Raw genomic sequence first — 12,518 nt, 5'->3', positions numbered from 1 at the left:
TCAAAGGAAGACAAAGGTAACCCGTCTCTGAACAAATCTTGCCAAGAAAACTCCATAATACCCCATGTTCAATGTCCAATCTGCCTGCAGAGTTTAATTATGCAGACACTTTTTATAAAGACATTGAACAAAAATTCAAAGGGATTCAATACCACTCAGTTTGATGTCACTAACATCAGGTGCTTATCCATTTAATGGAAAATTTTCAGTTCACCCCATCTCCTCCTCAGCTGTCAAGGTAAGGCTTCCTTTGCTTCTTCTGGAGTGATTTCTTGAGAATAAAGCTCTGTGAAGAGGGCAGGCAACCAGTACTGTGGTTCTGATGGAGCCTGGGTATCAAGCCAGGCCATACCTTCTTTCAGCAGGTGATCCTGTATTTAAGAAAGGGAAGGGAAAGAATCTTATCACAGATTGGTTGGTACTAGAAATGTGAAAGCCAGTGAGAAAAATCAAGAAATAACCAGTTCCCTCCCCACCACAGTCTTCTCCCCCCATAAATATTGAAAAAATGAATAATGAAGTATTTTCTTTTAGCATGAATAAAATGGTTAAGACAATATGTTCACATTATTATTTCCTCAAAATCATTTCTAACACCTGTAGGAGGTTTTATATATCATGTCACTACAATTGCTAGCATTGGTTTTCTTTTCTCAGTTCTTTTTACGGGAACAAGTGTTTTATATGTGCTTGACACCATGGAGAACTAGTAAAGATAGAATAATTGTCTCTGTTTGACTAACGTTGATAGTTTCTTCAGTTTTTATTGAAGGGGGACAGTGCTCTCTGCTTCTCAAAGCGAGAAAACCAAAAAGGCTCCTTATAGTTCAGGTGTTAACTGTTCATGACTTTGTAGCTCTGTATTTTTTTAATATAAAGTTCAATTTGTAATTTTTCTGAATAATGTATATTTTTCATACATCAAACATGATAATCTTAGGCCAAGCCAAGTTATGTATACAGGTTGAGTATATATGTGGAATTTTACCTCAATGCCTGGATAGAAATGTTCTCCTTGGACCCCCATGCCAAGGATAGAAGAAAAAGAACACATTTCTAGTTTGTATTTGTCTCCACAAATATAACGATAGGTAAACCAGCAAATAAACTACTTCCAGTGCAATACTGGAGTTTCCTTGCTGACAAATTTGGGCTTGTTTTCTCAGAACGGGTTAATATATTTGTTTTTTACCTACCAGCACCTGCTTGGCTCGCTCTGTCTCCCACTTTAAACTTGACTTGATTTCACTGACCGTCACATACCCCTTTTTCTGAAATGGAGAACAGACAAAGCAGCAGTTTTAAAGGCTGTCCGCTGAATGTAAACAAGATAAGCTTAAAAGTTGGACCAGCAGACAGGCAGTAAGCAGACAGACAGTGACATTGAATAAAGGCCTTTTGGTTAGCAAGGATTCACAGATCAGCTGTAGATGAAAACAGAACTTGGCATAGTGGTCAGAGCCCTGTTCAGATTTCAGGTTCCACTGAACCATGAAATTCACCAGATTACCTTGGACCAATCACTGCCCCCCCCCCCTTGGCTTATCTCAAATAGTTCTTGTGAAGATAAACCAGAGAGCAGGAAAGCCATTCATGGTGCCTTGAGTTCATGGGTGGAAAGGCAAGGGGATAAATGGCCATTCATCAAAGCTTTCAGGCTTAATGATTATAGCTTGGTTTATTGTAGACTTCATATTCTGTTCTAAACTGTTGTTCCATATTGTTTTTATTGCCTCTACCCAACACTGAAATCTCTAGATATAGGGCGGAATATAAATCTTTTTTGAGAGCCAACATGATATACTGATTTGAGCTTTGGACTATGACTCTGGAGACCAGGATTCAATTCTCAGATCAGCCATAAAACCCACTAGTTGACCTATGGCAAGTCGCACTCTCCCAGCCTCAGAGGAAGGCGATGGCAAATCTCTGAACAAAGAGAAAACCCATGATAGTTGTAACTTTTTTATTAGTTACATGATAGTTATGTCACCTTAGTTGACATAAGTTGGAAAAGACTTCAAGGCACACAACAATACATTTTTAATAGGTGGGTAAAAAGGTAGGTAACTAATAAGTTCGGCATGCATAAGGTTCTGGGATCACACTCCAGCATCTATAATTTGAAGCCATGTCTAGGAAGGGTTTCTTACTTGAACACTGGGCAGAAGAGACAGTCCCCATGTTAAGATAGCCCAGTGGCTAGCCTCTGTATTAGGCAGCTTTGTATCTTTATAAATATAAGATGGCTGTCTTCCACGCACACCTTACCAAGAGAGAAAATTCCACCTCCCATTCCTCCTTCTGCTCGGTTGCTTGTATCTTGGAATGGAATGCAGTACAGCAGACAGCAAGGAAACTTAACCTGCTTTCATAACAAAGGGGTGAGCTGCAAGTCAGGTAAGTTTTTAGTTTTCTATTCTGCCTTTCCTCCAATGAGCTCAAAGCACCAGATATGACCTTCCTTCTCTTCACTTTATCCACACAACAACCCTGTGATGAAGACCAGGCTGAGAGAAATTTGACTTAGTAAACTTCCTGGCTCAATGCAGACTCAAATTTGGCTCTCCCAAGTCCCAGTCCAACACGTTATTTTGTTTGTATCCCTAAGGGGACACCACTGCTCCTCAAACATCTACTTTTTGGCAGAAACGGGCTGTGACATTCATTTGCTTCCATTTAAAATTTTAAGAGTTGCTGGGAGTGGGGTGAAGCTCAGTGGGAGGAGAAAGGAGAGGCCCCAGAATTTTTTAAATTAAAAATTCAAATTTTAAAATTTTAACTTTTAAAATTAAAAAATAAATTTCATTTTTTATTATTTTTAAATTTTTCTTTAAAAACATTACATTTTAACCAAATCTTCACTATGTCTAAGTAAATACTTTTAGGTTATGCATATGACATTGTAATTTGAAGGTATAATTTTAATTTTGCTAGTTGTTTATGTCACAACTATTAGCATTACATTTGGTAGTATATGGGAATTATGATTTACAAGTAACATTAGTGCAAAAAAGCATTACTAAGGATTCTGTATGGTGTGAAATAGGAGGAAGTCAATGGGAAGGTGACACCATGAGTTACTGCATCGGGTGACATCAACCCTAGTGATGCCACTGCAAGCCACCAGTTTGCCTATTCTGACTCCCCATGAAGTCAAAATGCAGATGATCAGCCCCTACATCATGTTCTAGCTCCAAGTAAAACAAAAACAGACAGGGAGACCCATGCTACATATTCTGTATTAAGATGTGGTTTGATCCTGGGGTGTTTATTGGAAATAAAAGACTTCCTGGGAATAACTAGAGAGGCAAGAGGCAGCTCAGTTTCATGCTGGCTCATTCTCTTTGCATAAGTACCTCAGCAAGCTGTATCACGACAGTGTGATCCATGTTCAGTTCGGCTGGCACAGATTGGATCAGATATGTTCCACCAACAGGAAGGATCCCAAAGCCATTTCCTAGAACTTTCAGCTTCTTAATCGCCCGGATGAGATCGTCCCTGAAGAGCCAGAGAAAGAAAAGTAAGGCTAGGCCTGAATTCAGGAAACATAAAAATGTCAGCCTAGTACATCTTGTGATTCTTCAGAAGCCACAGAATAAAGCACTTAGTGCAGAAATGAGCTTTCATAATATCACACTTTTCATTTAGAACACATAACGCACACTAATACAAGCTTCTAGGTCTCATAGGTGTCAAAATACATTTGGAATGTGAATTAGATCAAGACATTTTGTGGCCTGAGACAAGATTCTGCTCCCCATCCATCTTTGCCTATGTACAAAAGCCAAATTGGACTGAGAACAGAATTTTACTTCAATATTGTTTTTATATTGTGAGTTGCCTTGGGTCACTTTTGGGAGAAAGGCAGCGTAGAGATAAGATAAAATAAAATAAAAAATATTGTCAAGAGCTTAAATTCTGTTCTCTGTCCAATTGGCTTCTGTACATGGTGTGGGATTGGGGAAGGGGCACAATATATCTCAGGCCGCAAAATGTCTTGATTTTAGTTCCATACTGTCAACAAAAAGGTAAAGCTAAAGGTAGTCCCTTGACCTAATTGTCTAGTCATAACTGACTGTAGGGGGTGGTGCTTATCTCTGTTACTAAGCCAAAGAGCCAATGATGTCCAAAGACAACTCTAGTGGTTATGTGGCAAGGATGCCTGCACCGAATGCTGTTACCTTCCTACCGAAGTGGTACCTATCTATCTACTTGCATTTGCATGCTTTCGAACTGCTAGGTTGGCAGAAGCTGGGACTAGTGACTAGAGCTCACCCCATTATGCAGGCCTCAGGCCTTGAATGCCAACCTTTCAATCTTCCTATCGTCAGAATTGTTGTCTTAACTAATAAGCCACCGCATCCCCAACAACTGTCAACTGTCAACAATCAGATCCTCTTTGATCTTGGAAGCTAAGCAAGGTCAGCCCTGGTTAGTACTTGGATGGGCCAGGTGCTGTAGGCTGTATATTTCAGAGGAAGTAACTGGCCAAACCAACTCTCTGAGTATCCCTTGCCTAATAAAATCTTAAGAAATTAATGGGATTGCCATAAGTTGGCAGGCAACCTGAAGGCATATATACATACATACTGTCAACAACACAGAGTCTTCCACCATATGGCTGATGGCAGCTGACTAGCTGCTTTGAATCCCATTTTGGGAGAAAGTTGAGATACAAATAAAAACATTAAATATACACATACCTAGAGGCTGCAGGAGAAACCTGCCCTCAGTCTGGCCAGCTACAACAAACTAGGCTAATCAAATTTACTGCACTGATTTTGTTCACACACCCTGAGATTATGAATATGTATTTAACCAGAGACCACAGGGTCCTCAAGCACAGTGCTTACTGGCTGACGTCTTGAGCAAATTTCCCTCTTCCTTTAAGCACTTGCTGGTGGAGTTCCTCCAGTGTTATCAGCCCTGATAGAGAAAGAGGAAGAATGTCAATGCCCAGCCACAGACCTGAGAAATCTGAATCCAACCCACTGTATTAGCAGACCAAAGTGACAATCCTACATAATAGGGCTAAGGGGGCATGTGGTCTTACAGATGTTGTTGGACTGTAACACCCATCAGCCCTAGCAAGCACAGCCAATGGCAAGGGATGACTTACCTGCAGTGAAATCAAGCCCAGCTTGTTTCTCACTGATTTCAGTGGGAACCAGGCACAGCCAAACCTCTATGAAACTATATGCATAGAGAAGACATTGGAACGTGCACTTGGACACGCTTGTCCCACCATGCCAGGCCTTTCATGTCTGAATGGGAAGGTCTGAAAATAAATAATCATTGGGTCGAACTGAACATTGTGACAGTCTTGAATTGAACAGATGGCCATAACTGTGGCCTTCGACAGACGGGCCCTTTAGCACGTCCTGGCGACGTGCTAGGGTTGCCTCGGGGCGCCGTTTCCAGACACCCCACAACCCTAGGACATCACCAGGACATCATTGCTGTGTGGCAGCGTATACACAGCGCACACAGCTGTGACGTCACTGCTGCACACTATCAATGGGCGCGCATGGCAACGATGTGCTTGCGCCGCCGCAGGCAGTTTGCAGTGGCACTAAAACGAACCATTTTTCAGCATTCCTTTTGTTTCCACGTAGCTGCGCCATGCCGTGCAATTTGGTTGCTGTGGAGCGGCTACACGGAAAAGAGAGGCGGCTCCCAGTTGCCTCTTTCTGGCGGTCTGTATCCTGCCTGTGATAGCCAAACACATTTATAATCTCTCTTCAGATTTCCCAGGCCAAGCCAGGAAGGTCACAGAGGGTGAAGGTGGAACCAATGCCTATTGCTATATTCCCCTCACACTTCCAGTTTTATAATGCCTTAATAGCAGAGCTTGAGAATACCTGATTATAAGTAACTACTTGGTGGAAAATGATTCTTTTTTTGCAATCACTATGACATAATTAACTAAGGGATTTTTCACTCCGCACAAATTAGAGCACTATGATCATTCCACTTTAACTGCCATGCTTGCATCCTATGGAATCCTGAGCTTTGTAGACTAAGGAGGAACTAGAGCCTTCTGACTAAGAATCCAAAATGCCCCTGCCTAAAGTGCAAATCCTAAAACTGCACATGATGTTGGCATGGCTGTTAAAGAAGAATCATATTAATTGTGTAGTAGAAAAGAGCCTTAATATTTTGAGTGTAGTTTGATGAGGGATAATGCCAATTGATTTGTAGTGAAACTAGCGCCACTTTCTAGTTGCTTTTGTAGCTATGGAAAAAGAATATCACATGGTTAAAGCACTGTCTTGTACTCTGTTCTAAGTGTGGAAGAAACAACAAGGCAAACTAGAATAACATGTTCTGCAACAAAGGCCAGCAGGTTGTAAAACTCCAACGTGAGTTTTTTAAAGTAACTATTTTAATTACTCTCAAGGAACATATAAGTAAAGATTTTGTTTTAAAGTCATAATATTAACAATAACTATTTCTTCTTTCTTCTGACTATGGAACTTCTTTTTAAAGAATGCATTCCAAACTCTGCTAATAGTGCTTAACCTATACTGGAATCCTGTACACACATACCAGGAAGTCCATCGCATTAAAGGTGATGGGGCTTAATTCTGAGTAAACGTGATGTTAAACTAAATGCAATCCATTATAGAGGATTGCTCTATAGATAGAGCATTAAAACGAACAAAAAAGGTCCACCCTGGAAACATACCATGCAAATTCACACACATGTACAAAAGAGGAAGAGCTATCTGAATTATAAAACAATTAAAAACAGAGAAGAATGCCATCAACGATTATGGAAGTGTAATGGTTAGCAAATTTGTAAAACTGACAAACAGTGCAAAAGTGGGTTGGGGGGAGAGTAGGGAGAAACTGAAGTGACACAGACCGACACACACTGCTGGAAGATCAAGTGCTGGATATGATCCTCACCTCCATTTCTGTGCTTCAAAGCCAGACAGACTTCAATAATCTGAACCCCTAATTCATAATAAAAATCTCCAACTCCCAGCATTTCAGACCAGAATCCTTTGCCAGCTGCAGAAAAGAAAGTGAAAAAAATGACTATATGAAGAACTGCATTTTGTTCCCCATGAACCAAGTCTGAAATTCCAGGTGGTTGTTGTGTAATATCCTAGACCTCTTATCTATAGAGTGCCAGAATTCAAAGGAGAGATTGTAACTGACTTTCATCAGGCACAAGACAAGGTCTTCATTGGTCAATGCCCTGTTCACAATCTCTAGAACCTTCCCTCTGGACAAAAATAATATGAATATGGCCTGATGATCATAGGTGATAAAAACTATGGGTCTAATGACCAGAAGCAGGAGACTGGCAGAAAATGGACTGGGCAATTTGTCTGGTCTACTGAGGTATGCTCTGGTAGTCATAGACGACAAGCATGTCCAGATTAACACATACTAAGGCTCTAGATTGTATTTTAGACCCCTCAGCATTATCCAGGAGGTGACAGATTTAGAAACCACTCCATGGCTGAAGAATTTTTTAATGTAACTTTTGTGAACTTATTTGACATGGTGATTTGGGATGATCTCTTATTTACTGATTAGATATTCTTGACAATTTATATCAGGGTGGGGAACATGTGGCCCTGCAGATATCACAGAACTACAAATCTCATGAACTGCCAATACTAGCCAAATTGGCTAGAGCTGATAAGAAATGGAATTCAACAACAATGGGAGAGCCAAATGTTTCCCATTTCTATTCTGAATTCACCCAACACTCCTTTTTTGGATGGAAATTAAACAAAACCTGCATCCAAGTAAGATAAACGCTTTATTACTTATTAGATATTGTAATAGCTTATTCCTGAATTAAAACATTTTATCTAGCAGAAATGATTATGCACCTTTTCTTCTCCTTACTTCCTTCTTAAAGTGGAAACACAAAAATTCTCACATAATGGGAGTAGGCACCACATGTCTCTAGATGTTGTTGCACTGCAACTTCCACTACACTACACCATGGATTACATGAGCTGAGGTGCTGGGAGTTGGAATCCAACAGCAGTTGGAAAGACACACATTGTCCAAGTTCATTATAAAAACTTAAAGTGGCAGAGTCTATCAGAAATTCATCTCCCTCTCTACAACAACCCTCAGTTCCCCATTTCTTACAGGCCAGTGGATCAACACCAATCGTTGCACACATGTCTTGGAACTGGACTCTGAACTGGGGATTTTTACGGATCTCTTGTTTGTGTTTACTGGCAAATTCTTCCAGGTTAGTTTTAAACATGTCCAGCTGCTTAGACATCTGTAAATGAAGTCATGGAAGACAAAGGAGAAACAGACTAGGTTAGACCTGCAAGATTAACAATACTCTTCAGTTATAGCTTTCAGATCTATAACAGACTGATAGATCACATCTAAGAACTATCCAAGGCCATTTCCAAGAACAAACTATTAATTGCAAAGTTCTTTTATGCCTGCTTTTCTCTGCAAAGTGACTGCACTTTAACATTGAATAAGATGAGCATACCATTTATCTCATCATCCTGAGACCAACTGTTACAAGACGCTCACAAGCCTAATTTAACTGTTAGAATAGACCACTACTATAGACCTTTTCTAATCCTTTTCCCAAACGGTTGATGTCCTTGATAATGACAATATCATGAAACAATGGGTTCTCCAGGTTAAATATGCATTATTATAAAGGAAGAGGCTTATATGGTCACAAACTTTCCAACAGCCATCCCTCCAAGTCCATGAGTAACCATTGCTTGCTTTCCACATCTCACCTGGGCTAACTGATCTTCAGCCAAAACTGTCCCACGTTCCTTGTACTTTGCCTACAAAGGAAAAATATGTTGGATATTAGACCATTACAATGATGATAACACTTTGCAAAATCAAAGCCCTATTTTTATCCTGGATGTTTGCTCTTGTCTATAAGGCCATTATAGGAGGTGCTGTGTGTGGGGGGGTGCCTTATCCATAGGTTTGTTTGGCAAGCATCCAGAACTGAGCCTTTACTGTAGAGCCAAAGCTGTGTAACTCTCTGCCTCATGGAATTGCCCTGCTGCATATAGTTAAGCAACTTCTTAAGAACTGTGAATGCTTTGCTTGTTTACTGGATCACAGCCCTGTCTAGTCATGTCATGTCATTCCAAAATAATTGTGGCATTTTAGATGAAAGGGTTTTCAAATTACTGATAACTTTAATAACTGTTTTGTGGCTTAAACCATTTATGGCTAAAATCTTATCCACCAGGAAAAGCGCCTTTCTCCGCTGAAGCCAAGGGCCAGCATCTCACATCATCCTTCCCTCTCCCTTTCTCACAAACACAGCCACATTACATTACATTTCATAGCATCATCACACAACCACATGTTCCCACATTGTTCAACCGCACTTTGCCAGCTATGTCCCTGGCTCGATGTTAAGACATTGTGGGGAGCTGTAATTTTGTGAGACACTGAGCCTTCTCTGTCTGAAACTGCTCTGGTGCCACAATAAACTACAATTCCCAGGGTTGCCTAGCATTGAACCAGGGCAGTTAAAGCAGACTCAAACTGGATTGTTTTTGTAGTTTGTTTTGGACTGTGGTGACAGATTCAGAGACAAGAAAGGGAGGGGGGAAGAAAGCACTTTGCACATGCTCAGGGGCATTATTATTTTGTTTTGGTTTTTTGGACCCAATGCAGCACTCCTGCCTTCTTTCCCTCCCTCAATCTGAGATTAAAAGAGTCAAAGGTCCAAAACACACTGCAGAAACAATCCAGTTTGAGACCACTTTAACTGCCCTGGCTCAATGCTAAGGAATGCTGGGGATTGTAGTTTATTGTGGCACCTGTTTGTTTTGGACCAAAGGGTTCAGACAGACATTGGCAGTAAACCCTTTCTTTCTTTCTTCAGCCTAGGAAGGTTGAGAGATGAGAGGAAGGTGCCCTGCGGGGGGAAGAGGAAGGAAACTCACCTCTGCCAGCTTCTTTTTGGCAATGGCTCCAGCGCCCACCCCCCTGCGATGCATCTTGAGGAAGGGAGGGATGGAGATGGGGTCTGCCTTGGAGAGATAGAGACACACAGAGAGAAGGGGAGCCACAGCCAACCCCCCCTGAGCCAGCCCTCCTCCTTTCGCTTCATACGTCATCTCCATGCGACAACATGGAGGGAGTGTGTTTGCTGATAGATAGGGAGCTCCTCCATCTCCTCCAACCTGGCCTTCCTTACAGTGGAGGTTGTGTCTATGTGTGTCTCTGAGGCCCCCACTTTTCATGTCCAAACCACACTTTGCAGAAATAACCCATTTTTTAAAGACCACTTTAACTGCCCTGGCTCAGTGGCAGGGAATTCTGGGAACTGTAGTTTTGTGAGACATTGAGCCTTATCTCTGTCAGAAAGAGCTCTGGTGCCACAATAAACTACAATTCCCAAGATTCCTTAGCACTCAGACAAGGCAGTTAAAGCAATCTCAAACTGGATTCTTTCTGGAGTGTGTTTTGGACCCACCACCACACCACTTTCTGCCCTCTTTCCCTCCCCCACACTCTGAGTTTAAGGTCCAAGACACACTGCAGAAATAATCCAGTTTGAGACCGCTTTAACTGCCCTGGCTCAGTGCTAGGGAATCCTGGGGATTGTAGTTTATTGTGAGTGACACCAGAGTGTTTTTTGTTCTGACAAAGAAGGCTAAATAATCTCACAAAACTACACTTCCCATGATTCCCTAGCACTGAGCCAGGGCAGTTAGAGCAGTCCCAGACTGGATTGTTTCTGCCCTGAGTTAGGTCTAAAACACACTGCAGAAATAATCCAGTTTGACACCATTTTAACTGCCTTGGCTGCTATGGAATTCTAGGAACTGGTTTTGTGAGCCATTGAGCCTCCTCTGTCAGGAAGAGCTCTGGGGCCACAATAAACTACAAGTCCCAGGATTCCCTAGCACTGAGCCAGGGCAGTTAAAGCGGTCTCAAACTGGAATATTTCTGCAGTGTATTTGGGCACTTCCCTGACTTATTTAGGGGAGGAGGAGGGACCCCATTACAGGGTGACCAAATGGCTTAGCTACAAAGGAGGCAATGCAAAATATAGGCTGTTCAAGAGAAATGGAGGACGTGTATGTAGTGTGACAACCACTTCAAGTGGCAGAGCCTGTTGTTGTTGTTGTTGTTGTTGTTGTTGTTGTTGTGTGCTTTCAAGTCATTTCTGACTTATGGCAACCCTAAGAGGGCCCTATCATGGGTTTTTCTGAGGCTGAGATAGTGTGACTTGCCTAAGGTCAGCCAGTGGTTTTCCATGGACTGAATTCCATGGAATTCTGGGAACTATAGTTTTGTGAGTCATTGAGCCTCCTCTGTCAGAGAGCTCTGATGCCGCAACAAACTACAATTCCCAGCATTCGATAGCATTCGGCCTTATCAGTTAAAGAGGTGTCAAACTCGATTATTTCTGCAGTGCGGATGCAGTCCCAAGTTTCCTAAGGATTCATAAGAGTTCATAAGGGATTGGTCTATTTAATTATGGTCTTTTCTGGTGTTGGGCAGTATAATTTTTTAATGGTATATTACTGATCCATTTGCAGCTTTGAATTGACATCATTCTTTTAAAAAAATCACTTTCAACCCCAGCTGAATTAAGGGTTATATGTATTCGAGACATTTTCCACTCGTCATTGAACCTTTTGAATGGGTCAATGGACACCTGGTAACAATTTATGTAAAAATGCCCTGCGTTTCAGGTACTGTAGAGACACTTTGCCGGTGTGTAAATGAGAGGACAGTTGACCCCTTACATTCCCTGGGGCTAGGGACACAGGACCCTGTAAATGTGGAAAAAACGCAAATAACAAAAACTACTGGTTTTTTATCTACAGATTCCACAATCCATGGTTTGAAAATATTAAAAATATATATAAATTCCAAAAGGCAAACCTTGAGTTCAGACAGGCATTTAAAACAGAAGGCTTTTAAAAAAACCTTCTTTAAAATATGTTCCTTAAAGAATTTCTTTAAGGCCTCATTCCCACTATGTTTTAAACCAATTTGCAAACCAGTTAGAAATATTTTAAATGACCATTGTTCATACTTAAGCCAAATAGCTGAAGCAGTTTGTGGGGGAGGAACATGCGCTAGACCCATTTAACTTATTTTTGACACTCATTTTTTCCACGTCTTTTGCAATAAATCGATTCAGTGCAAGTATGAATGGGATGCAGATCTGAATTGATTTTTTTAATGATGTGATCAGATGAGCTGAAGAAGGTCCCTTTGGAACTGAATCATTGTTCAATGTGAACGAGAAGTAGGTTATATTTACAACAGGAAAATGTGATGGGGCAAATACAGTGTGAACCATGCACCACTGTCAAATCGATCTATTGATTCGGATCATAAACTGATTTATTTGTAAGTGGGAATGAGGCCTAAGGAAGAAAATTCTTTTTTTATCTTTTTTACCTTCCTTTTTAATCTTCTTTTCTTTTTAATCTTCTTTAAAAGGTTAAAAAAAATAAGGTAAAAAAAGAAGGTAAAAACAAACTTTCCTTAAGTTCTTTTTAAAGAACGTG

General features: G+C 40.9%; 1 protein-coding gene across 2 annotated transcripts; it reads right to left on the bottom strand.

The window, feature by feature from the left end:
• Positions 1–175: 175 nt before the first annotated feature.
• On the bottom strand, positions 176–10,092 carry SNF8 (SNF8 subunit of ESCRT-II). Of its 2 annotated transcripts, XM_089531718.1 has the most exons (8): positions 9,930–10,091; positions 8,751–8,801; positions 8,125–8,263; positions 6,916–7,020; positions 4,857–4,929; positions 3,360–3,501; positions 1,197–1,271; positions 176–371 (listed from the first exon to the last, which is right to left on the bottom strand). In XM_089531718.1, the coding sequence occupies exons 1-8, from the start codon at positions 9,981–9,983 to the stop codon at positions 234–236; spliced, it is 777 nt and encodes a 258-aa protein (XP_089387844.1). In that variant the 5' UTR covers positions 9,984–10,091; the 3' UTR covers positions 176–233. The 2 variants fall into 2 exon arrangements, with proteins under 2 accessions (XP_089387844.1, XP_089387845.1); XM_089531719.1 differs by lacking the exon at positions 6,916–7,020 and having other exon boundaries at positions 9,930–10,092.
• Between the last annotated feature and the right edge of the window lie 2,426 nt (positions 10,093–12,518).

The sequence above is a fragment of the Sceloporus occidentalis genome, unplaced genomic scaffold (genome assembly GCF_023333645.1).
Source record: "Sceloporus occidentalis isolate IW3139 unplaced genomic scaffold, rSceOcc1.0.p SCAF_7, whole genome shotgun sequence".
In the NCBI taxonomy this organism is placed as follows: Eukaryota; Metazoa; Chordata; class Lepidosauria; order Squamata; family Phrynosomatidae; genus Sceloporus; species Sceloporus occidentalis.
Note: the sequence above shows the minus strand (reverse complement) of the source record. Positions and strands in the feature narration are given on the sequence as shown.